Source organism: Lynx rufus, unplaced genomic scaffold (genome assembly GCF_022079265.1).
Source record: "Lynx rufus isolate CCGP_SWC_20201006 ecotype Redwood Valley unplaced genomic scaffold, mLynRuf1.p SCAF_2, whole genome shotgun sequence".
Taxonomy (NCBI): domain Eukaryota; kingdom Metazoa; phylum Chordata; class Mammalia; order Carnivora; family Felidae; genus Lynx; species Lynx rufus.
Window position 1 is genome coordinate 150952055 of NW_025814834.1, and position 27162 is coordinate 150979216.

The window sequence follows — 27162 nt, forward strand, 5'->3', positions numbered from 1 at the left end:
CTGTTTGATTTCCTTTTCTAGCTTGTTCGTTTTGGTCTAAGTAACCAGCTCGTGGTTGCTTTCAAAGAAGAGAACACTGTTGCTTTTAAGCACTTGTTTCTGAAAGGATATTCTGGCACAGATGAAGATGACTATAGTTGCAGTGTGTATACCCAAGAGGATGCCTACGAAAGCATCTTTTTTGCTCTCAATCAGGTAAGAGTTTTGTTGGGAATGACTTACGCTTTAAGAATATATTGACACTTGACCTTGTTGTTTTAGAAAAAAAAATTATACATATATTAAAATATTCTAATTTAAATTTTGCAGTCTGTCAAAAAATGTTCATTGCTATTTCTCCGGCTACATTTCCACACAATACCTTTTGCCTGCCTAACATTTTTCTTAAAGGTGTATGTTTTTTATTTGTCCCTTTATTCCCACTACTTTTGGGAGATTACTCCAGTTCAAATAGCCAAGAGTAGATTTATAATCTCAGAAGATTTGATGAATGAGATACCAAATGTAAGATTCTAGGATCTCGGTTTTGATGTCTTACCATTAGTAAGCCTAGCTGAATCTTATGAATATAGAGTAGGATATGATATAGTTGTATCTAAGCAGGTATTGAGAAACCAGATTGATGGACCTTGAGGAAAGCATTTAGGGGAGAGAGATCGTTAATCTTATTTTTTCTTTTTCTCATTCAATAAATATTTGGGGGCTTAGTATGTACGAGTACTGTTCTAGACACTGGGAAAACATCATGAATACAATGAACAAAAGCCCTGTTCTTATAGAACTTAATTCTGGAGGAGAGAGCCACACAAATGAAGTGAAATAGGTAGCACTGAATGCTAGCTGCCTGAAAACACCACCTGGAAAACATGTTGGTAAAACTGAGCTTGTTGACGGAAATACTGGAGACACTCCCTTGACTACTCATCAGTGCCTTGGGTGAAGAGGGCAAAGTCCAAATACAGATTTTGAAGTCTGATTTAGGGTGGGTCTTTCAATTGTGAGGGGAGAGCTCTATTAGAATTGGCTAAAGACAGGATGCAATGGTTTCAGATTGGTGGACACAACAAGGTGAGGGTTTGTGGGGAGAGGGGCATGGTTTCAAAGAGTCTTGGAATTAATTAGATTAGATCTTCAAATTGATGATCGGTCTAAATGAATTGTTTTGGATGTTCCTGAAATAAACAATAGAGTTATTTGTAGCTGTTATGTTCCTGGACAAAAGTTTCCTGGAATGATAAAGACATGTTAATGAAGCCCTGTTTGTGCAGATAGGCCGATGGTAGCGTCCTGTTGATGAGAGCTACTGTAAGTTCATGTAAGATAATGTAAGTTGTGTTCATTACTGTGAGCTGTGGGGTGTGGATGGCTTGGGTCCTGAGTGGTATGTCAGAAAGTGATAACTGCTGTGAAATAAAGCAGAGGAGGAGACTGGCAGTGCCTGGTGGAGCCTGTGTGCTGCTGATGGATGTTTGTAACTTGCACTGGGTAGTAAGGGAAAGGCCTGGCTGGAGCGGTGATATTTGACTCAAGATCTGAAGGAGTGAACCAGCAGTTAGATAACACAGGGTTCTAGGCAGAAGGAACAGCAAAGGCCCGGGCAAGAATGTGCCTGGTGAGCTCCAGGAACCGCCTGGAGGCCAGTGTGGTTTTCTAAGGTGGGGGTTGGAGCCAGGGGACAGTAGTCTGCTGTGAGGTCAGGGCACCTCACTTTGGCTCTCAGTGAGGGGGGAGCCTCTGTCGGCATGTTTACTTGAGTTCTGAGTTCCGTGAGGCAGGGTGTTTCCTGCCCAACCTGAGAAAATCACCTTGTGGTATTTTACATGGGGGAGTTCCATTGAGGGCTTTGATATACACAATTTAAAATAGCTAAAAGTGTATTCCATATGTTGTAACTTCTGATGAAACTCTTAAAAGCTCATAAGTATTTTTATTTAACTATTTTTAATAGTATCATCAGCTAAAGAACATATCCCTGGGGACCCTTGGTTATGGAGAAAACGAAGACAATAGGATTGGCTTAAAAGTCTGTAAGCAGCATTACAAGAAAGGGACCATGTTTCCTTCTAATGAGACACTGAATATTGACAGCGACATTGAAATAGGTAATGTGGTGATAATTTCATTTATATGCCTTTATCATCTTCTGTGGTAAGAACAAACATCCCCTCATGTGCTGACAGCTCAAATGGATCAACTTTGCTTCGCTAAGCTAACTAACATAGTTGGGGCTTTAACACATGCCTGCAAAGGGCGCTGCCTCAGGAAACTGCAAGTTTACTGCCATAGGACTGGGGAGCATTTATGGAACTTCTTGGTACAACTCAAGATTGTTGTGGGGGGGGGTTGTTGAGGTAAATACACAGGTGCTTCCTGTTTGTTAAGGTTTTTCCCTCCATGAGGAGGCAATTAGGCTTTTGGAAAAAAAAATAAGAGTCTATATTTATAAACGAAATAATGCATGTTAAAATGTTTGGTGCTCTTGCTATTATATGTTAAATACATTCATGTTCTTCAAAGATGAATTGTGGTTAGCAACTCATTTTCTCTTTTAGGAGATGGCTTGGCAAAAAGTCAGTATCTAATCAAGTAGAAGTATTTTGTGCCATTCTGTTAAGAATTTAAAAGCACATCATACGTAAATGCAAAGTGGTTGACTTAAGACTCTGGAGGGGGGGTGGTTGTCATTCATTTAACAAATCTCTGCTGTATACTTACTGTGCCCAAGGCACTTCCTGTTTTATGTACTGGGGTTATGTGCTACAAAGATTGATCAGTCATGACTCCTCAAGAAGTGAACAGTTCTGGAAGAGGGGTCCTAGGAGCATTGTAATTGTGAAATGGTTTTATGAAAAAGAGAGTATCGCACGGTTCATTTGACCATACTTCCTACAATCCAATTTACGACACTTTGGTAAAATAATAGAAGAACACCTCTATAAAACAGAGGTTCTGAGGGATGCCTGGGTGGCTTAGTCGGTTAAACGTCTGACTTTTGATCTCAGCTCAGGTCTTGATCTCAAGGTCATGAATTCAAGCCCTGCGTTGGGCTCTGCACTGAGTGTGGTGCCTACTGCAAACCAAACAGAGGTTCTGAGTCTGTTTCCACAGGCTTCCTGTTCAGAAACTCTTCATGAGTAAATTTGTCCCATGCTCTTGACTCTGAAGGAAACAGACCATAAGCCAGTACTATCAAAGGTCCCAGGTGGCTTTCAGAGATCATCAAGGTGTCAGTGGCCTGGTTCTGTGGCCAGCAGCCTTGAAACGCCCCTTGTCCTCTTAAAAATGTGTGACTTAATTAAGATGCATCTTACCACTATTTTCCAGTGATTCATATGCCATTTTCCTCAATTGATTTTTCTTGGAAAATTGATGAAAGAAATGTGGCCAACGTCAGTCTCAGTGGCTAGGCAAGACAGGCAGTGCCAGACAGCAGGATTTATTACCTGACCACTGGGCAGTAGTATCCTTGTTCATTTTCCTTCTATCAGAATATGAAGTAGTTTTAACCAAATGGAGAGAAGTTGGTTTTTAATTTGACTTTATTTTAAGAGAGACTGTTTTAGCAAGTTAGTTGTATTTTTGACTTATTAAATGTAACTTGTCAAAGAGAACCTTTTGACATATCTATTCAAAAGATGTAAAGAATATTCTTAAAATACTTGATACCGAATTTTAGACTTTCTTTTCTCAGACACACTGGAGGAAGCCTGCACACGATAGAAGTAGGAATTGAGTTAGACTCCATTGGTGAGGCAGTTGGTGAGTTTGTATAGGTGAATTAGTTCATTGGTTCGTTGGTGAGTTTGTATAGGTGAATTAGTAGAAGCTGTTCTAGATTACCTATTCATGAGTTTTGCATCATCTTTATTATTAAGATAATCATCCTTTGGTATGCTCAGCCTGTATGCCCACTTTCTCTGTGGGTCTATATTTAGTTGCATGATTGAATGTGCATTTCAAGCTAAGGGTTTCCCTTAATTCATGCTGTGGACATATCTTGCCTCTAGACCTGTAGCTTTATGGTTTAGCATCACTGGGGGGACTGTTATAAATCCTGCTTTTAAAAATGTTTTTACAACATTTAGATGGCTATCATTCTAATACAATAGTGCTTCATTTTCTATAACACAGATTTTGAATTTCTTATCCTGTCCTTTCTACATGTTCTCAGCATGAGGCATCATGACCATTTCATCATTTTCCTTGTTTTTTAAAGAACACGTATAATCTGCCTTCCCTTTATCTCTGAGAGGGTTGTTATTTCATTCGCTGCAGTATTCTGCTCTGTAAATGAGGTTCTTTGAGCGATGAGGCTGGTACTCTAATACCAGTTTGTTTCCTTTGAGGTATGATGTTTTTCTTAGGGCTTTTGCCATCTTTAGGGAAAAAACCCTCAGTTCTTAGGTTTTGTTACTATCAGGTGTTTGGTGGTCTCATTAGCAATGACTGTGGCATCAGGTCAGCCGGCCTTCTGAGAGCTCTGAATGTGTATTTAGAAAAAGTGTAACTCCAGAATTACAATTACAAAATTTGAATAACCAAATAGACTTTCATAAGGTGAATTTTACATGCAGTATAAAATTAACAAATGCTGTTGTATTTCTCTGAATCTAAGATGCCATCAATGTTTTTTAAGACTCCTCTGTTTTAGAGAGGGAGACAAACCCTAAGAGAAGAGACTGTTAAATACAGAGAACAAATGGAGGGTTGCTGGAGGGAGGAGGTGGGGGATGGGCTAAATGGGTGATGGGCATTAAGGAGGGCACTTGTTGGGATGAGCACTGGGTGTCATATGTAAGAGATGAATCACTGGGTCCTACTCCTGAAACCAAGATGATGCTGTATGTCAGCTAACTTGAAAATAAATTAATACTAATAAAAAAAGACTCTTCCATTTTAGAAATATTTTAAAAGTGAAAAAAACAAATATCTTAGATTGAGTGAAATACAGGAGAAAAAGACCTAGGACAGTATCTGGCATAGAGATTTTGAACATGCTCCTTCTCTTTTTGGAGTATAGCCACTTGGCTCAAGTCAATTTAGTTTAAATGTTTTGTTTTCTTTTACTTTATCTTCAAATAAGAATGGTAAAGGTAGAAGGACCTTTAAGTATCATCAGTCTGGCCTTCATTTTACAAGTGAGGAAATTGGTGCTCAGTCACGCTAGGTGGCTAAGCCAAGGTCATATACTGATCAAGTGATGGTAGGTCTTTGCTGCTCCAAAGCCCAGTGGGAGAAGATGCTTAAAGAATCAGCCGTCAAGTCTACCAAGATTCTAGAGCACTTTCTGAGTACCAGGCACTGCAGGAGGCCCAGCGTTTCCATTTCAAAGGCAGCAGGAAGGGGCAGCAACAGCCTGGGCAGGAGTCAGGCAGGCTGGCTTCCCACCAATTCTGTGTCAGAGCTCTGTGACCTTGAAAGGCGCTCACTGTTTCTAGACCTACTTGCTTTTCCTGCCAAGGTGTTGAGCTACACAACGATGAGACTATTTTTATATGAGGTACTTGGAATCATTCTTTTATAGTTAACAGCTCATAATTTGTTTTTACTTAAATAAAACATAAGTTTCTTTTCTCTCTTTTATTTTGGAAAGCATCAGACTTAACAGAAAAGTTGCAAAATAGCACAAAGATTTCCTTGTATCCCTTCATCTAGGTTTTCCGAAGGCTAACGTTTTACCACACTTGCTTTATCATTCTTCCAATGTATAAATATTTCTCCTGAAACGTAGAAGAGTAAGGTACAGACATGATGTCTCTTTACCTGTGTAATAGGCCAGTGTACATTTCCCCAAAACACAAACATTTTCCTACATAACCAACTTCACGTTCAAAAGCATGAAGGAACATAGATACGGCACTAAAATATACAAACGTTAGGGGCGCCTGGGTGGCGCAGTCGGTTGAGCGTCTGACTTCAGCCAGGTCACGATCTCACGGTCCGTGAGTTCGAGCCCCGCGTCGGGCTCTGGGCTGATGGCTCAGAGCCTGGAGCCTGTTTCCGATTCTGTGTCTCCCTCTCTCTCTGCCCCTCCCCCGTTCATGCTCTGTCTCTCTCTGTCCCAAAAATAAATAAACGTTGAAAAAAAAATTAAAAAAAAAAAACAGTTTGTATGTTTAAAAAAAAAAAATATACAAACGTTATTCACATTTCATCAATTGTCCTATTCTTTATAGAAAAAGAAAACTGCCCACCCATGCCCCCCACCCCCACCCCATGTGCCCGTCCCACACACCCCCTGCCACTTTCCTGGTCCAAGATCACATAATGCATTTAGTTGTCAAATTACTTTACTCTCCTTTAATCTGGAGCAAAATAAATTCCTTAACTTTTATTTTTAAATGACCTTGACATTTTAAAAGAGTAGAAAATTCCTCACTGGATTTTTCTGTTTCTTTATGACTTGATTGAGGTTATGCATATAGGGCAGGAATACCACACAAATAGTACGTTATTTCAGGAGGAGCATGATGTCTGTTTATCCCCTTACTGGTGACATTAACTTTGATCACGTGGTTAGAGTGGTAGTTCCAGATTCTCTCCTAGAAAGTTACTGGTCTTGTTACAAAAAATACGGATTTTGTGGAGAGATACTTTAAGTACCCTGCTTCTCAGCACACTTTGCCCCACTCCTTTTAACATTCGATTCTTGCCTGAAACAGTCTTTCTTGTTTCCTTGCCCTAGATTGTGTTCACTTAGACCTCTCCACATACCCTCAGGAGTGGAAGAACTCGTCATTCTTCAGACTGGAATTTTATCGGTAAATACCTTTTTAAGTCTCACTTCCCAGGAGACAGGGATGGGGAAAGCAGAGTAGGATAGTAAGACTATGATAATTTATATCTTGTAATATTTTTTTATTCAGGCTCTTACAAGTTGAAATTTCCTTTCACCTCAAAGGCATTGACCTACAGACGATTCATTCCCGAGAGTTACCGGACTGTTACGTCTTTCATAATACGGCAAGTGTCTGTCTTTCTGAAGCTGGTTTTTATTATTTTTTCTCTATTCCTGTTGTAGATGCCAAGTGTAAAACACACCAGCCTGTATACATGTGTAGATGCAGTGGTGTTTAAAACAGCTTAATGACACCTTCTAGCATTGTTGATCCAGAGACCATGATTTTGGAAAATGAAGCAAGCCCTTTCCAGCCTTTTAAAGCCAGATTTCTGGGCTGGAAAGAGGAATTTTCAAAATTGGCTTTGACCTCTTACTCCCCTAATACATTAGAAAAAAAGTTTATGACAAGTGTTTTAAGTGTCTAGGATGTTTTTCCTATTTTCAAAGGAAGGTCTTTGCAACTATTGTAGCGAATGTTTTCAAACCTCAAGGCAGAAACTGCCCCCCTTGATCTGAGGGCCAGTCTGCAAAGGCTTAGTTGTTGCTTCTTTTATTTTGGGAGAAGGTATGTGCAGTAGAAGAGAATGTGTTCGTATCTATGAGAATAACTTGCCTCCCCATTTCATGGGTTTCATGCTTTCTCTCCCTCCTTCCCTCTCTCCTTCCCTTCCTCCCTCCCCCCTTTATCGTGGGACAAAACTGAATGCTGAGCTGACAGTTGTTTGTGACACCCTTATAGCAATTCAGAGGAGTGCTCCATTCAACAACAATCAGTAGATACATAATGAGTCCCTCCTACGCACCAGGCATTGCCCTGCTGAAGAGGTGCAGTGGCCCTCAGGAAGCTTACAGTCTAGTGGAAGAGATAGACCGGAAAACAAATAAAGAGATAAAAGTAATTATAAGTCTTGAGATGTGGTGAGGAAGAATGTCTCTGGCAGAGAAGAGCATGATTAAGCTCCCTGGGTTGACTTACACATTACAAAACACATTACAAAATCCCCAAAAATCCTCAGGCCAAGAGCTCACAGGGCTGACTGTGTAGGTGATCTGTAATTAAATCCCCAAGTGCCTGCACATCTCTACACATAAGCCACGTTCTATGTAATCCAAGAATATCACTCGGACCAAACCAGAGGCTGGAGAATTAAACCTGCAGGCCCCATTTCAGTCCCTATGAGCTGTGAGCACACCTCCGCTAAGCCTGGCACACACGGGGCCTCATTCTCCCATAGGAAAGCCCCCCAACGTACTTCTCTCAAGCCTTAAGATACTCAGCACGTATCGCTTGTAAACCAAATGACAGAAACATAATGTGGAAGATTGAGGGCATTTGGAAATCTTAAATTCAGCCTGGAGCTTGGGAGCAGTCTGTCACCTCTGAAAGCATTATCCGTAGCATTTGAAGCAAACAGAAAAATAGTTTCCAACCCTAGCAAAGACCTAGAATTTCATACCCAAAGGAGTGAGTTGAAGCCAGTGCTTTTAAATTCCATTCAGTATCATAAATGAGATAATTGTATTCTCTTGTCAAAGACTGGTGAATCTTGTTTTTGTTCCTGGGACTAATGGTTGTTGCTTTGCTCCAAGATTTCTCTGAACCTGAATACGACTCAGTACGATGGATTCAGTAAATTCCACGTATTTACCCTTTGGATCATATTCTTTCATTAATAATAGAAACTTGTGGGGCACCTGGGTGGCTCAGTTGGTTAAGCATCTGACTTTGGCTCGGGTCATGATCTCACGGCTTGTGAGTTCAAGCCCTGTGTCAGGCTCTGTGCTGACAGCTCAGAGCCTGGAGCCTGCTTTGGATTCTGTGTTTCCTTTTCTCTCTGCCCCTCCCCTGCTCATGCTCTCTGTGTTAAAAGTAAGTAAGCATAAAAAAAATTAAAAAAAAAAAAAGAAACTTGTGAAGGAATCACATGATGAGAACAGTTTCATCAGTACTATTTTTTTTTTTTATTTAAAAAAAAATTTTTTTAATGTTTATTTTTGGGAGACAGACAGAATGGGGGAGGGGCAGAGAGAGAGGGAGACACAGAATCCAAAGCAGCCTCCAGGCTCTGAGCCGGTCAGCACAGAGCCCCACGCGGGACTCGAACCCACGAAGCACAGGATCATGACCTGGGCCGAAGTTGGATGCTCAACTGACTGAGCCACCCAGGCACCCCAGAATTATTTTTGAATCAGCATGCTGTTCGGATGCCAGTGATATTTGAAGCAGAGTTTATCTAGTATACCATACTTTCCGCTGGGCGGTAACCTTTCCATACATTTGTGTCTCCAGATTACCTTTGACAATAAAGCTCACAGTGGCAAGATCAAAATCTATTTTGGCAGTGATGCTAAAATTGAAGAATGTAAAGACTTGAACATATCTGGATCTAGTAAGTATGTCCCATGCTTGCCCGTTGTGAATTATGGATGATCTTTCACACTCATTTTGGGATTCTGGATGTTTAAATGCTTTATTTGGATGGCTATAGGAAGAAAGAGCTCCCGAAAATTATCAAGCATTTAACTCTGTACAGAATGTCCTAAAGCCTTGCCTTTTTGTTCAGTTCCAGTAGATGATTGATTACGCACCTTAAGAGAGAAGGGGTTCCGGGTCGTTAGGATCACTGTTTCTGGGGCCAGACTGCCTGGGTTTGGGTCTTGGTTCTGTTCGTTATGCCTGTGGTCTTGGACAAATCACTTAACCTCTCTATTTCTAAGTACCTTTCTCTATAAAATGAGGGTGATGATAGTGTCTGCCTTCCAGGATGCTGAGTATTCAGTGGGTTCATATGTCAAGGAAAGCACCGAAAACAAGAGCTGGCACATAGTGGTTGCTGGGCACTATGGAAAAAGGAAGAAATCACCTTAGTGAGTGAGATCGACCGGCTTGTAGAATCTCTGATGTGTCACGAATAGGAATAAGTGGTGGAGGTGAAAAGGGATGGGGATAAAGAAAGCAAAGGTTAACTTTGGGGGCAGAGGGAGAAAATCTACCAGTGATGGTTGGGGAGGTTATACTTGGAGCTGAACCTTTGACAGCAGGGAAGGATCAAGGCCCTCGGAGCTCAGAGAGCAGCCTGTCCAAACATTGGGGGGTTTACTCGGTGGTTACTCAGAAAACATGTCTTCATCCATAATGTAAAGTGGACTCTGTGGAACTTCTCACAGAGGGGTCAGGATGGTGTTGATGGATTGTCAGTATTTTTTCACCTACAAGTTTTGTTGAACTGCGTTTGCCTCAGACAGGATTGTCAGGACAACATAAAATGTGAAATGCCCATGGTTTTTAACTCTTTTAGTTTTGTTTTAATCTAGATTTGTCTGTGGGCTTGTTGTTTTTTCAGTTATACGATACATCTTAAGGATTCTGAAGGTTTGGTTTCAGTATTTCCATTAACTGACTCAAGGTTCTGGTCCGTGTAGACAGTTTTAGTTTCTTTCTGTTTGAAAGCGGTTCCTCTTTCCCAGCAGACACGCTGCCTCCCACAGAGACACACGCAGATCAGATGCCTAGTCCGGTATAGGTTCAGCTATTTTATGTGAGAAAAGCTAACTTTTGTCACGAATGAAATGTGGTTTGGAACAGTCATTATGACTGAAGCGTTAGTCAGTCAAACGTGTTTCCTTCCTCCCCACAGGGCTGCTAGATGTCGGGGAGTTTTCCTTGCCTATTACTCAAAAGGGAAGAGTTCTGGCTCCCTTCTGTGGTCAGTGAAGAGAAATACTAACCTCACAGACCCCTTAGTAGGAATACTGACATCTGAGTTTCTCCCAGAGCCGTGTCTTTTGAAGAAACCAGATTCTGTTACTAGGAGAATATGAATTTAAAATAAAATGATGTGACATGAAACCCTTAAAAAGTTGAAGTTTGGAAACCAGCTGAGAAAGTGGATCCCCCCCCCCCACCTTTGTCTATGGAAACTGTCTGCCCTGGCTTTGGGGGATGTGGGACAAAGGCAAGGGTGACATCTAGTGGAATCTTGGTGTTATTTTCCGAAAGTTCTGAGGCTCCTTCTTGTCCATTCACTTACTCTGAGGCTTTTCTCTTCCTCTTGTCATTACCTGTGTTATCACAGGGCGAAATAACGAGGGGTTGTCCATTTTCACAGAGAAACCTCATGTTGCCTTTTATGACTTCGAATACTTGTCCCCAAGTTTGCCACCAGTCTTCACTTTAACTGGATTTTATAAGCGTAGCAAGTCAGGCATGAGGGGCTGGAGGAGGTAGGTATTAGTGGGCAAGGTTCCCCACTGATGGGTGATTTCCCAAGTGTTTCAGGGAAAGGGGGTGTGGTAAATAGGGGAAGCCCTGGTTGAGAGTGGCAGTGTGTGCAAGACTGACTCCTTAGGACCTCTGGGAGGACTGGGTGGGGTGTAGGACTTCCCCAACCAGGTTGGCAAGGGCATCTCTCTGGATTAGTGTTCTATAAACCAAGTTTGACAAATGTTCCTGTGGGGGTAACAGATTCACTGGAGTAAGAAAGCACTTGTGATATTCATAAATAGCTTTTTGTAACATGCCAACTAGTTTTCTCAATAGGTGAAATTAACACAGAATATGAGAGAGAGCGAAACCAAGAAACAGACTCTTAATGATATAGAACACACTGATGGTTAGCAGAGGGAGGTGGAATAGGTGTTGGGGATTACAGAGCGCACTTGTGATAAGCACAGGGTGATGTATGGAAGTGTTCTATATTGTGTACCTGAAACTAATGGAACACTGTATGTTGACTAACTGGATTTAAAATGAAAACTTAAAAAAATAAAAAAATTTAAAAAGGTGTCTGAAGTTAGTATGACAAGAACAAACAAACAATATAATACTGGTTTCTGTGTTAGGAAGGATGCTTTATCCTTCTAGATCTGGGCCTCCATTTTCCTATTTATAAATAAGGCCCAGTATAAGAAATCATAGAGATTTTGTTCTAGTTGTATGTCAGAAAGGAAGGTATTAGATGCTCTCCTTGCATTTCATAAGGCTTTCAGTCCCATATTCCCAAGAACTGTACCTATTTCCTCCATCTTATTCCATGGCCCAGATAGATAGATAGATAGATAGATAGATAGATAGATAGATAGCCCTGATAGATAGATAGATAGATAGATAGATAGATACCCCTGATGATAGATAGATAGATAGATAGACAGACAGACAGGCACATAGAAAGATAGGTAAATTATAGAAAAAGAAAGAAAGAAAAGAAGGGAAGAAAGAAAAGAAGAAAAAGATACAAAGAAAAATATAGCTAGATAGATACATACATACTTATGTACATACATAGAAAGATAGATTGATACACAGATACATAGAAAGATAGGCAGGTAGATACATAGATAGATTAGGTAGGTATGTAGAAAGAATGATACATAGATAAAAAGATACATAGAAAGAAAGAGAAAAAAGAAGAAAGGAGGAAATAGATACATAGATACGTAGAAATACACACAGATAGAAAGATACATAGATAATAGAAAGAAAGATGGAAAGGAAGGAAGAAAGAAAAAGTCTGTCTTCGGTTCCAGTTGTTTTCTTATCTACTCATTAGATGTTATCACAAGATAATTTAAGCTTCTTCACTATAAAACGGCTGAAAGTAAATGTAAGTGCTAGGTGCTAGATACCGTTGCAGCAAGCACTGGGCATAAGTGATCTCACCTGATTTCCTGATAGCCCATGAGGCAGGCCCAGCTGCTCCCCCTACTGCAGTGGAGGCGTCTAAAGCTCAGCACGCCTCAATAATTCAGTCAGTGAATTGCACTTACTCGCTGCCTATGCCCTTAATGCACAGGATGAGCTGTTTGCCCTCAGACACTCTTGCCGTTGTTGCTCACGCACTTGCATTACTAAATCCATACACACTTGGTCTTTTTGTTAGATGCCTCTTCTGCAGAGGTGTCGCTGTGGAGTGCTCCGATTTATAATCCCCTCTGAGCACGCCACTGAAGTTCACCTGCCCTCAGTCCCATTCCCTTGTCCCATGGCCCTTCTCAGTCTACTTTTTGAGCTCATCTCTTCATAATGCCCCACCTTGCTGCCCCTTCCCCCCCGCCCCCGTCCTTCCTAGTTGTGTTTTCCTCTGTGGTCTCTCTCAGTGGCTATGTCCACACCCGTGGCTTTAGCTGCCACCAGGTTTTCCTCTCTCGTCATGAATGTCCAGACTGAGCTCAGCTCACCAAGACAGAAAAACCGGAGTCATTCCTGGATGGTCCTTCTCTCTTCTTGCTTAGGTCCCTCTGGAGACCAGGTTGACTCTTGGTCTCTCACAGCTCTGTGCCTTCTCCTCTCCCTCAGCCCTTCACAGGTTCTAACTTGGATTATTCAGTAGTCTTCTCATGTGCCAGTGCTCTCCACTTACTCATAAACACACTGAGGCATTACGAAAGCACAGACATTGTAGTGTTGAACAAACACATACAGTCCCCACTTCCTAGGGTCAATCATTTAGTGGGGAAGGTAGGCATCAAATGATACACAACAAGAAGCACTATGAATGCGTGCTGTTGTTTGCCTGGGACTGTTCCAAGTGCTTTCATATATGAGCTTGTTTAATCTTCACAACAGCCCTATGATGTAGAGTTTTTTTTTTTTATTCTACCTATTTTGAGGGGGGGGGGCGGTGACAAAGGATGAGGACCCTGAAGGACCTTCCCCAAGGCTTCACAGCTTCCGAGTGCAGAGCTGAGGTTCAGAGCCAGCTCATCAGGCTCCAGAGACTGTGTCTTTCCTTTTTTGCACTGTCCCTGTGTTCCTTGCTGTGTGTGCCATCTTAGAAGACATCGTTACGGGTTCAGTGGCCATCACACAAAGAAGAATGAAAGGAGCTATGAGTATGTATACTTGTGGAGAGTGCTGTGAGAATATAGGAGGGGGCTAATAAAGATGGGAATTTAGGGAATTCTCTTCCCTAAATATCTAACCTGAAATGTTTAATATTTAATCTGAAACTCAAGGCTGAAAAAGAATAATCTGACTTGTATGGTGTGCTCCAGGCAGAGGGATCAGCACTTGAGAAGTCCCTGAGGCAAGAGGGCCAGCAAATCTGGTAGGAGCAGGGACAGAGGAAGAACAGTGTCGCATCAAGGTAGAGAAGGTGGGGGAGAGCACCGAGGGGCAGGTGACGAAGCTGCAGGCATGGGCAGGGGGCCAGGCACTTGGAATGCTACCATCAGGTCTCCGAGAAGCAGAGGTTACAGGTACATCTTCCTCCAGTACATTCCCCCATGCTACTGTGCAGTCTGCGACCACAATTTGATTACTGCTGTGATTCCATTCCAAGAGGTGGTTTTCTCCATGTGCAGAAGAACTGGGACAGTACATAGTACACAGTAAGGTCGAGAAACAGAAGGGGGGATTCTGGGGGCACCTGGTTGGCTCAGTCAGTGTAGCGCCCAACTTTGGCTTGGGTCATGATCTCACACACAGTTCGTGAGTTCAAGCCCCACGCCTTAGTGTTGACAGCTCAGAGCCTGGAGCCTGCTTTGGATTCTGTGTCTCCCTCTCTTTGTGCCCCTCCTCCACTTGCACTCTGTTTCTCTCTCTCTCTCTCTCTCTCTCTCAAAAGCAAATGCACATTAAAAAAGAAAGGAAATGGGGATTCTGAGGAGCAGTGTTTTGAATTGTTCCTTCATTAACGGAAAATTGGATATTTGTGTTTTTATGAAAAAGAACGAGTTTTGCCTCTGTTGAATAGAGCCCAAATGGACCACCTTCTGTTGAGTTCTATTCTATAGGAAATATTTTTAGTACATTTAGCAAAGAGTTTATGTTTTTAAATGTATAGCTTAACATCAGAGAATGTTTTACCCTATTTAAAGACTTCTAAATGAATGCAGTGTGATTTGTTTCTGATATTTAAGCATTTATCATTTGAACTTTTCAGACTGCCATTTTGTTTGAGAATTATTCCCAAGTAAGGTGTGTTTAACATTTGAATTCTGTTTTTGTTCCTCAGTTCAGAAAAACACCCAGTACGTGCTGGCGTTTGATGCATTTGTCATTGTGATATGCTTGGCATCTCTTATTCTGTGCACAAGATCCATTGTTCTAGCTCTAAGGTTACGAAAGGTAAGTGTGTGTTCAAATGTTCTCTCCCCCTTCTAGGCCTCCATCCTGTTTGTTCAGACAGTGGACAGTTGATGTTGGGTCATCCTGCCCTTTTTGGAGCTCTTGACTAAATTAGATTCCTTTGAACGATCGTCCCCCTACAAGGCATTAATCAACCTGAGGTGTGCAGGGTGGGTAAGGCTCCTGGCATGTCAGGTGGGATCAGATAATTATCCTGCTTAAAACTGAGCTGCTAAGCATAGGTGCACAGTGGTGAACTCTGAGGCTTTTGAATGTTTCCAGAATAAACAAGACCCTCTTAAATTCAGGCGTGATCTTAAGAACAGAGTAATAGCATGTGTGGGTTTCATCTTTTGTCTTCAAATCAGAGTTCCTTTTGACAGGGAGTCATGGTAAATGGGTTATAATGAAGCACAGAATACTTTTTTCTATTTTTAAAAATAGTTTATTCTCTCCTGAGTTTCATTTTACCTTTTTACCCCCAGAGTTCTTGTGAATACATACTTCAGCTCCCCACAAATCTTATTCTGTCTTGTTGTATGTGTGTAAATGCAGACTGGGGTCAGGGGTAATACAGGAAGTCATCATTTGTGGATACCATCCGTGGAGCAAGAAAATAGTGTACAATCTATTTTTCTTACTCTTTTTTTAAAAATGTTTATTTATTTTTGAGAGAGAGAGAGAGAGAATGAGAATGAGAATGAACAGGGGAGGGGCAGAGAGAGAGGGAGACACAGAATCTGAAGAAGGCTCCAGGCTCTGAGCTGTCAGCCCAAGCCCGACGTGGGGCTTGAACTCATGAACTGTGAGATCACGACCTGAGCCAAAGTTGGACACTGAACCAACTGAGCCACCTGGGCACCCCTATTTTTCTTCCTCTTGACCTTTGTCAACTTATTTTGTAAATAATCTGCTTCTCTTACCTGTTCCCCAAGCCTCTTGATAATCTCCATCTGAGGTCATGGTCCTGGGTCTGCCGAAGTTAGGGGGCACCATTGGGAGTCACGATTGACTCCCACCGTTGGGACTACACACTCTGGAACCAGGCTGCCCAGACCCATATCCTGCCTAGCCTTCCCATGCCTCAGTTTCTTCTTCTGAAAATAGACCTGATTCATAGGGGAGTCAGATTGAATGAGTTGATAACGTGTAAAATATTGAGAATGTGCTATGCGGTAGCAATTATGACAAGAGTCTCTTGGTGTTAGAACATAAGCATTTGATGTTTGAGTTAACTTAGCAGGTACTAGAATGCTTACTTTTAGCTGCAATAGATTATGGGGGAAAGTGGGCCATAATCCCCACCCTCAAAGAGGATCTGTCAGGTTGGGAAAGGTAATGCCATATCATTTCACAGGCGAGAGCACTGTTTTGCGCTTGTCTTCTCCTTCCAGAGGGCAGTGTGGTTTGTAAGAAATGCTTTTTAAAATGTTTGCCGCAGAGATTTCTCAATTTCTTTCTGGAGAAGTACAAGCGACACGTGTGTAACGCCGACCAGTGGGAGTTCATCAATGGATGGTATATCCTGGTGATTATCAGCGACCTAATGACGATAATTGGATCCATATTAAAAATGGAAATTAAAGCAAAGGTGAGGGCAACCCATTTTAATGTTCTGCTCTTTCTTTTCCTCTGGGGGACCCCCGGCACGTTGAGATATAAAATCCTTACAGAGACTACTTTGAGCCTGATGTTTTCTCTTTTCTCACATCCATAAAACCATCTCACATCAGATGCCTGGGTTATTTCCTCTGACTTGATTCCTCATCAAGGGAAACTAAGGAAACTGTTGTTCTGTGAAAGATGATATCCCTAGGAATATCCCCCAGGAAACTCAGCATCTTCACAATAGGAACTGAGAAAATTGGCTGTTTGGGTGGGCTTCATTTTTCTTTTTTTTTTTTTAAGTTGCAGAAGAAGCAGCTGGCCCATGAACCAATCATGGCAAGAGCCAGTGGCGACTATCCATGACTGATGGATAGATGCTTGGAGGGGAGTGAGGACAGGAATACTGAGTGACCACTAGGCACCTGACACCTTCTTGTTGTTAGTTGATTTAATCCCATGACTACATCTTGACCCCCCCCCCCCCTTCATCTGGCTCTTCTCCCCTCCTTGCTGTCAGCAGATGCTGACCACCTGAAGTGCCTCCCTCCTCTCCACCCTGACTACTCTGGCTTCCTTCACGATATCTTCCTCTCAGGCCTATACTACTATAGCATATTCCTTTTTTTTTTTTAATGTTTATTTATTTATTTGGGGGTGGGGAGGGGCAGAGAGAGGAGCGGGAGAGGATCCCAAGCAGGCCTCGCACTGTCAGCGCGGAGCCTGATGGGGGTCGCGAACTCAAGAACTGTGAGATCATGACATGATCTGAAATCAACAGTTGGATGCTCAACCAACTGAGCCACCCAGGCACCCCACAACAGTCTTCTCATTGGTTTTCCTGCCTTCTTCCTTATATTCCTCAGATCCATCCACCCCACTGTCAAACTAATTTGTCCAGAAGTGTCTAAATCCTCTCTGCCTCACAGGGCCCCAACTGGGATGAAGTGTTCTCCTTTCAGCATGGTGTCTGGGGAACCCATCATCTCGCTCTGCCTCCCTCCCTGTCCTAGGTCTCCTGGACCCATCAGTGGTCGTCTCTAGGACATCCTGCTGGCTCTTGGCCTGTGCCTCTGTTCAGCCTTTGTCCATTGACCTGCAGTGTCCTCTCTCAACCTGCCCTCCAGGCCCGGCTCCATTCTGGAGTCACCCTCTGGAGACCCTGTGTGACATGCCAGGCATTGTGGCTCTCTTTGCACTTAGTATATTAAATTAGAACTGTGTTTGTGTGTTTGTCTCCTCAATTAGACTTAAAAGTCCTTGAGAGAAAGAACTGGGTTAGCAAATCATGTTGGAGCTTTCTTTCAAAAATAGGTGAATGGTATTGTTTGATATTTAACAAACACCATTACTTTATACTCTTTAATGCCTAGGTCAGTAGTAAAGGCAATTACTATTTCCAGATACTGTTTGAACAAAAACTCAGTTCAACCAACTCAAATACTAAAAGGAAATGAGAAACACATTTGGAATTGTGCTCTTTTCTTCTTCAGTTTACGGGCTCTTAGTATCACATATAGAGAGGCAGTCAGTCCATTCTTTTCCAGTCAGTTTAAAGTGAGGTTAATACCCTGAATGGAGTGGAGTGTTTTACTCATGTCTATTTTTTTCATTCTTTAGAATCTCACCAATTACGACCTGTGCAGCATTTTGCTCGGAACGTCTACGCTCTTTGTCTGGGTTGGCGTCATCAGATACCTGGGTTACTTCCAAGCATATAACGTAAGGATGTGGCATCGGGTAGGGCACTAGGATTGAGACTCATTCCTTCTTTGGGTGCCAGTCAGCTACTTTTAAATTCCCTCCTGTTGGTTTTTATTTCAGGTGCTCATTTTAACGATGCAAGCCTCACTGCCCAAAGTTCTTCGCTTCTGTGCTTGTGCTGGTATGATCTACTTGGGCTACACGTTCTGTGGCTGGATTGTTTTAGGACCTTATCACGACAAGGTGTGTAGCACCAATCCTTGCTTCTATGAATTAAGCACTCGGGACTCTTACAAGTGGGTCCCAGCACTGCCCTGCTTTCTACCCAGCACTGGCACATACCCTCGACCTCAGTGAGACCTGCCTTTGCATTGGCTTTCTTTCCCTTTCCAGGACACTGAAGTGACTTCAGGATATCAAAGCAAGCACTATAACTGTAACTAGAGAGTGCATTTCCCTTGTCTGGGCTTCAGGAGGCACATATTAACCCAGCTGATCATCAAATGAGAAATATTTGGACATGAGGTCACTACAGTAAAAATGAAAAGTAAATGAGGAAAGTTATTGCAATATCCTTCTAACTTAAAGCAGTAAGGTTTTCGTCCAGATTCATTGAGGAGAATGAAGGTGGACAAAGACTGCCCAGAATGACCCTGTTAGGTTTATGATTAAAATGATAACACATCTTGTCTTTGTAGGTGGTTTTGATTACAGTGTCCTCTTTGTGCCTTATTAAAGATCAGTATCTGAATTCTAAACTAACACTGGGCTTCACTCAGTAGCAGCAGCATCATAGGGACATCAAAGTTAGGTTCAGATGTTCTTTTAAAACAGTACATTTGATAGATGCCTCAGGAAATGAAATTAGGTAGGCCTTGATTTCATACCAAAATAAGTAAGAGGAATCATTGCATCTTATAGTTTTTCTTCCATGGGTCTCTGGCAGTTGGAACAACAGAAACAACACAATGAAAAATAATAGGCAGCTATTACTTGATGCTTGTGTGTCAGGTACTGTGCTAAGCATTTCTGTCTCCTCTTGTTTGGTCTCTACAGTCCAGGCTACAGGTTTCTTGGCTTAGTGCAGAGGATTGTGTTAAAGCGTATAGAACAGCTCAGCCTTCAGTTTTGACCTTGGTAGTTGCATGAAACAAAACATATGATCAAATCTGGTTCGCGAACTACTCACAAAAAGCGAGCGGTCCACAAAGCGCCAACTTCCTGTGTTATCATACTAATGTAAATCCTAGCAACTTGACACACAGGCGAGCTTTCTCCTCTTTAAGTGTTACATTTAATATGTCCAGGGAGGATGACTGTTTTCCTTTTTGAGAAACTGTGTAATTAACAAAGTGACAATCCCTGGGTTAATAGTAAATCTTGATAATATTATTGCTCTTCCAATTCCATGCCACTGCTTTAAAGGTGACTCATGAGTAAAAATCGTAGTTTAATACAATCTCTCAGATCTGGAGTACTTACTATTTAGCGCTCAGGAAAATTTACGTTTCTCTTTCTCACTTACGTCCTGCTCTGAATGCTTATCAACATTCTTGTCACTAGGGGGCAGTGTTGTACTGTGAGGAATAAATACTGAGCCTAAGAATTTCTGCTTCAATTCACTGGTTTCAAGGCCTCAGGATGAGTGGTTCTTTCTCCTTTGCCCTCCATTTCCTCTACCCCATCATTACTCTGGAAGATGCTTAGATAATGTTGCTTGGATTTTACTAAAATAGCTACCATTCCCAAGCATTATATGTTAGATAGATATAGTGCTCAAGTTCTTTACCTCTTGCTGTCAACCCACCCAGCAGCCCTGTAGGGGAAATATTACATTTCTTTTACCTAAAATCAGGATCTTAAGATGTTAGATAGTTTTCCCGAGGTTACACAGCTAGTAAATAGCAGATAGGATTCACACCCAGGTTTGTGTGACCCCAATCCACGTGCTTTGACCAATGCCCTGTAGGGCTTTTCTTGGTATTCTCTAAAACAGATCATTACAAAAGAGCATTTGGTTTGACCCATGAATAGATCATCTGTGAGAGGAGAGCTACTTAATCAGTCTTACTTCCCTCAATGTGTCAAGATTACCTTGAAGAAAATGTTATTTGTTTTGTGAGTCTGAGTGTGTTTTCCTATGTTTGGTTCTGTCCTTTTAAAGAATCCAGGTGAGAGTGGGATTCTCTGGACTAGCACTGTTCAGTAAAAATATGAGAGCTCCAAATGAGAGCCACATGTGTATTTCCAAATTTTCTAGTAACCACAGTAAAAAAAAAAACAAACAAAAAAACACAAAACAGATGAATTGATTTTAATTATATATTTAATCCAATATATGCCAGAGATTACTTTAGCATGTACTCAATATAAAACATTGAGATATTTTATACTCCTTTTTTTTTTTTCTATACTTTGAAATCTGGTGTGTATTTTATCCTGACAGCACATCTCAGTTTGGACCAACTGTATATCAGGTGCTTGGTGGTCACATGTAACTAATGTCTGCCATATTGTACCTTGCACCTCTTGACTTGTATCTCCCTGTTAATGTCTGCTGTCCGTTTCTCCCCCAGAGGACCAGAGGGATGAGAGTTGTCTCTAGGGTTGCATAGCAGGTCTGTTTATGGCATCTATCTTTCATCTCTAGCCAGACTGATACATTGGGGAAACGGATAGTTGAATTAACTCAGTGAAGGCATTAGTCCGTGGAGGGCGAAACCTTCAGTGGTTCTGGAATTTTGCGTTTTCCTTCTCTATTTTGCTGCTTCTTTGAATCTGAATTTCAAAATGTTTACTGCCCCCTGTGCCCCTCCCTCCCCTGCAAATTAATCTAAATGGTCAGAATTTTCAGATTCTGTCAGCATCTCTTGAATCAGAAGACCTTGAGAATTACCTGAAGTCTTGAAAAGCTGGGCACCACAACAAGCATTTTCTAGGATTTCTAAAATCCTTGGGTATGGAAGCTAACTCTTCCTTTAAACGAACAAACAGAACACTGTAAAGAGGAGGTATCAGGAGAACTAGACTTTCACAGGCTCTTTGATTGGCAGCAAGACTTCCATATTCTAGCTTCCTGTTTTCCTGTTAGACATTGGATTTCAGTGGTTCAACTGAAAGAGAGTAGAGACCCAAGTTCTGGCCAATGTTGATTCCAGCACTAATGGACTTTGGCACAGCGCCCTTTCAAAATGTCTGGACACAGAGGACCACAGACTGTTGATGTTTAATAATTGAAGATGAGGTTTGGGAGAACATTATGCTAATGTGGCTCTTGCATTTCCATAGGACTTTTTCACCGTGAAGAATAAATCAGTGTTACATTGCACTGTCCCCATTTTACAAATGAGAAGACCAAGGCACTGAAAAAATGCCGGACTTCACTGATGCCCTGGGTAGAAGTTCGGTAGAACCCATATGACATCTTCAGTCTTTCAAGGCTTCTCCTTTTAGCCAAGCACCTCTCTTATTCAAAACAGCTGTTAGCCAGTTAAATCATCTCACCTGAATGTTGCATGAGGTTCTCAGTACCAGCTCTTAAAGCAATTTTTTATGCCCTTCTCTGTAATAAGCCACTGTAGGTAATGTTTTCATTCGAATGAAAGTTCTCTGCGGCTCAATCACAAAGTGGTCATTTGTGGAACAAGTGCTTGAGTTCACACAGTGGTCTCACAGAACCTAGGGGGGGAAATAACCACTTAAGATTTATTAAGTGTCTACTGTGTACCGAACATTGTCAGGTTCTTCTAGACTGAGTTCTTGGAGGGCAATGACTCTGGCTTGTTGCTCTTTGCATTTCCCAGGTCTAGCAGGGTGCATAAAACATGGTAGAGGCTCAGCTAGTTCTCAAAAGAACCAAAGCAATTCCATATAAATGTAGTCCTAGACTGGAAGCACATTAGGAGCTTATTCTCCTTACCTTGGATATTATTTAAGTTCACTTCTACTATGGATTTTGGCCACTGAAACCGAGTGTGGTTCACAGCCACTTCTCCAGGTACAAAATGGCAGAATGTGTACCATTCGTTTTATTGGTTCTCCTTTAAATGTTTGGTGGGCTAAAATACATCTCATGTGCATAGAGGAGAGGGAGATACAATGGTTGTGAATAACATTCATATTGAAGCAGATATCATATCTAGGCTGATACTAAGTAACCGCACAAGAGACACAAGAGACTAAGGAATGAATTTGAGAATGTACCCAACAACTATTTGCAGCTTTGGAACCTGAAGCACAGACTGTTACGGGTTCTTGAAACTAAAGAAAGGAATTGACTAGATTCCAAAAGAATTATTAATGGTGCTGGCAGAGTTGTAATTCATGTCTATAGAAACCAGGTTTAATTTCATTGTCTTAAGGATGGTGGTAGGGATGGAAAATATTGACTCTGAGAACTGCCCATCTTACTGTTAGATAATCTGCATATTGTTCAGTGATTTGCTCAAGTGAATATTCCCTCCAGATCTTTGTGGAGAGCAACTTCAGAGTTTCTCCGAATTGTTGCTGATGCGGTAAAGGCACGGGCATGATCTTTGTTTGGGCTACATTTGTTACTCTCCCTTGGTTACAAGCTTTACCCTTTCACCCTGTGGATTTGGACATGGAGCAGGGAGGTTAGGACATGGTGTGTGTTATCTAGTTGGGACATGGAGAAGTGTATAAAACCAATGAGGAGACAAGCTAGTAATTTACTCCATGGTTCTTACAGAGAACAGGGAAGGGACTGGAGCGGCCAGCGCAGTCTGCCTGGAAGTAGACTTTGAAATAGCCCTTCAACATTGGCTTAGTGGGATACAGGGATGGGGCCGGGGAGAAGGAGGTGGAGGAGGACATCACGTCAGGTGAAGAGGACACATCCGTGAGGAAAAGAGAAAGAAGTGGGCCTGGTGTGTGGGAGCAGACAGACACAGGATGCTAATATTGACGATGAGGAGAGAGCAAGAGACCACGTGAAGAAGAAACTTATCCCAACCTTCTTGGTTTGGATTTTTACTTTGCATCCTGACTTTGTATATTATTATTATTTTTTTTAATTGAGCAATTTTTTTAAATGTTTATCTTTGAGAGAGAGAGACAGAGCGTGAGCAGGGGAGGGGCAGAGAGACAGAGAGACACAGAATCCCAAGCAGGCTCCAGGCTCTGAGCTGTCAGCACAGAGCCCGACGCAGGGCTCGAACTCAAGAATTGCGAGATCATGACCTGAGCCAAAGTTGGATGCCCAACCGACTGAGCCACCCAGGTGCCCCTGGTTTTTTTATGTTTGTTTATTTTTGAGAGAGAAACAGAGCATGAGGGGGGGGGAGGGGCAGAGGGAGAGGGAGACACAGAATCCGAAAACAGCTCCAGGCTCTGAGCTGGCAGCACAGAGACCGACGCGGGGCTTGAACACACGAACCATAGGATCATGACCTGAGCTGAAGTCAGATGCTCACCTGACCAAGCGCCCGACTTTGTATATTCTTAAGCAAGCGAAATGACCTGGAGTCTATAGTCTATGAAGTTTAGATTTTACTGAAGTCTGGACTGCAGGATGAGGAGGTTGGAGTAAAGACCACTTGCTTGGAGGTTTTCATAATAATCTGGGTGTAAGTGTTGACATCAGAGTGGATCAGAAAAACATCATAGGCGCAGGTAGACCTTAGAAGATTGAAGAGAAGGGAAGACTAATCAATTCAACACACAGTTTTAAGCATTTGATGGTTTTGGCGTAACTGTTCTTTGGTAGGAGACTGGAGTCATTGACAGAAATAGGGAATTTGGAGGGAAAGGACAATTTCTGGGTTAGGGGGTGGGAGGTTTTACTTTGTGGAATGTGATGTAGTACCTGGACCTCTGAGTCGAGGTGTCCTGTAAACATTCATCAGGGACTGGGCTGTCCCTAGAGCCAAACTGACTCAGTGGACATGTGCCCCTCATGCTAAGGACAGAATTTGGTTCAAAACTCTACACTAACTTGTTCCATCTGTGTTTTTGAAAACTGTATTGTCTTTTGCCTGTTAGGTCATTATTGTTCTTTAGATAGAAGCTTTTGCATTCCACTGATGTTTAACCCCCTGGCCCTAGAGATGTTTGTTTATTATGCACCTGCTGTTGTTAGTCGCTGTGGCAATAGGTTGTTAACCACTTAAAGCCAGGAGGGCTGCTGGTGGAATTCCACTCTGCACACGCTCAGCTCCTGAACTCCAGGTGTATGCCTCCAACTAACTGCCTAATATCAGCATTTCTCGCTGGCTCCTCAGACTCGCCTCATCTAAAACTGAGTCCCTTAGGTGTCTCTTCCCAGACTTATTTTCATCTTCGTTTCCTTCTCTTTCCAGTCTCCCCTGGGTTCCTTGCAACCCCCGGCTCCCGCACTCACCTCTCACTGGCCTCCCTGCCCCTAGGCTTATCTCATTCTAGGAGATCTTCCGTGGGCTGCGGTTACCTTTAACAAACACAGACCAGCTTGTGTCACTCTTCTGGATAGAGTATTTTTACTGGTTTCAAGTTGGCCTGTAGGAGTTTGAAGTGTGTAGAAGACCAGAGGTTGCCCTTGCTGCGTGACTCCAGCCACTTCCCAGTAGAGCGCTGTTTTCCCCTATGTCCACTGATAAACGCTCCCCTTTCTCCTCTCATTGGTGAACTACTCAGCCTGCGGGCCATAGTTCTGAGGGCCGCTTTGCTTACACAGCCCACCCCAGCTCTACCACAGGGCATTGTGTATCTTGGCCTGTCCACTATTAGCATGGGAGCCCTTCGAAGGCATGAGCCGTGATCCTTCATCTTTTGACACTTTCCCACTGTGGTGATCTTTGTTTTTAATGTGCTGTAATTACCTGGACCTGTGGTTGGAAAGGCTACAGTGAAACACTCCGTGTGGCAAAACTTTCTCCAGCCCGTGCTGTGTCTTAGCCACTTCTATCTTGCTTGTTGTAGAGTACACAGTTCCTTCAGAAAGTGGTTTGGCAGACATGCATCACTTAGAACCAATAATAGGAAAAAACATTATGCTAAGACATGTTTATTACATTGTCCTATTATTGGGATGTCTAGTGACAAGGAAATAGTTAAATTTGACATCCCAGGAATGGCCTGTTACATAAAAAGAATGCTTTCTAAGTGTGAATAACTCAAGAAATGTTAAGTAGAAAAAAAATCAATATCCAAAATTCTTAGATGATGTGACCACAAGTATATAAAAAGTTCAAAGGAAAAAAAAGTGAGAGAAATACTAAGATTGTAAGCGTCGAGAAGAGTTTTGAATAATGTTTTCGTATTGTGGTATATTCTAGATGTTTAAAAATGAATTAGTTATTGGATAAAGGGTTGTTATCCAAAATCTATACAGGACTTATCCAACTCAACACCAAAAAAAAAAAAAAAAAAAAAAACCCAAATAATTCAGTGAAGAAATGAGATGGGCAGAAGACATGCAGAGACACCTTTCAAAGAAGACATTCAGGTGGCTAACAGACACGTGAAAAAATGCTCAACATCACTCATCATCAGGGAAATACAAATCAAAACCATGGTGAGATACCACCTCATGCCTGGCAGGATGGCTGAAAGTAACAACTCAGGCAACAACAGATGTGGGCAAGGAGGAGGAACCCTTTTGCACTGTGGGTGGGAATGAAAACTGGTGCAGCTACTCTGAAAAATAGTATGGAGGTTGCTGAAAAAATTAAAAATAGAACTACCCTATGACCCAGCAACTGACTACTAGGTATTTATCTAAAAGATACAAAAATGCTGATTCGAAGGAGCACATGCACCCCAGTGTTTATAGCAGCACTATCAACAATAGCCAAATTATGGAAAGAGTTCACATGTCCCTTGACTGATGAATGGATAAAGAAGATGTGGTATACACACACACACACACACACACACACACACACACACATATATACAGTAGAATATTACTCAGCAATCAAAAAGAAGGAAATCTTGCTATTTGCACAACGTGGATGGAACTAGAGTGCATTATGCTAAGTGAAATAAAACAAAGAAAGACAGGTATCGTATGATTTCACTCATATGTGGAATTTAAGAACCTAAACAGATGAACATAAGGGAAGGGAAGGAAAAATAAGATAAAAAGAGGGAGGCAAACCATAAGAAACTCTTAAATACAGAGAATAAACTGAGGGTTGATCGGGTTGCAGGGGATGGGCTAAATGGGTGAAGGGCATTAAGGAGGACACTTGTTGGGATGAGCACTGGGTGTTGTATGTAAGTGATGAATCACTGGGTTCTACTCCTGAAACCGATACTACAGTGTATGTTAACTAACTTGAACTTAAATAAACAAATTTTAAAAAATAAAATGAATGTCACTTAATGATAGTGACAACAGCATCAACAAAAGAAGCTAACTAGATGCTTCTCTGCTTTTTTGGATATTACGTCTTAAAAATTTCTGGTTTCCCCCCCTACAGTTTGAAGATCTGAACACAGTTGCTGAGTGTCTGTTTTCTCTGGTCAATGGTGATGACATGTTTGCGACCTTTGCTCAAATACAGCAGAAGAGCATCTTGGTGTGGCTGTTCAGTCGCCTGTATTTATATTCCTTCATCAGTCTTTTTATATATATGATCCTCAGCCTGTTCATTGCACTTATTACAGATTCTTATGATACCATCAAGGTAAGTAATCTTTCCTGCCAAAAAATGACTACAAATTCTGTCTCAATTGGGACGTAGGAAAATACTACACTTTTTACTTAAAATAGGACAATAGTATTTTGATTTTGAGGCTTTGTGGAAAAGAAACTTTTTAGGTGTTGGAAGTTAATTTTATTTTTTATTTTTATTTTTTTAATGTTTTATTTTTGAGACAGAGAGAGAGAGACAGAGTATGTGTGGGGGAGGGGCAGAGAGAGAGGGAGACATAGAATCTGAAGCAGGCTTCAGGCTCTGAGCTGTCAGCATAGAGCCTGATGCAGGGCTTGAACTCACAA

General features: G+C 41.9%; 1 protein-coding gene across 2 annotated transcripts in view; it reads left to right on the forward strand.

Annotated features, from left to right (window-relative positions):
• MCOLN2 (mucolipin TRP cation channel 2) overlaps positions 1-27162 on the forward strand; it is a 57023-nt gene that overhangs the window by 24780 nt on the left and 5081 nt on the right. For both annotated transcript variants that reach the window (XM_047083809.1, XM_047083810.1), the window contains exons 3-12: positions 22-195; positions 1949-2102; positions 6686-6761; positions 6867-6963; positions 9132-9231; positions 14797-14909; positions 16351-16500; positions 18135-18236; positions 18339-18461; positions 26642-26848. In XM_047083809.1, the coding sequence (XP_046939765.1) occupies positions 22-195; positions 1949-2102; positions 6686-6761; positions 6867-6963; positions 9132-9231; positions 14797-14909; positions 16351-16500; positions 18135-18236; positions 18339-18461; positions 26642-26848 (1296 nt within the window). The remainder of the gene's footprint in view (positions 1-21; positions 196-1948; positions 2103-6685; positions 6762-6866; positions 6964-9131; positions 9232-14796; positions 14910-16350; positions 16501-18134; positions 18237-18338; positions 18462-26641; positions 26849-27162) is intronic.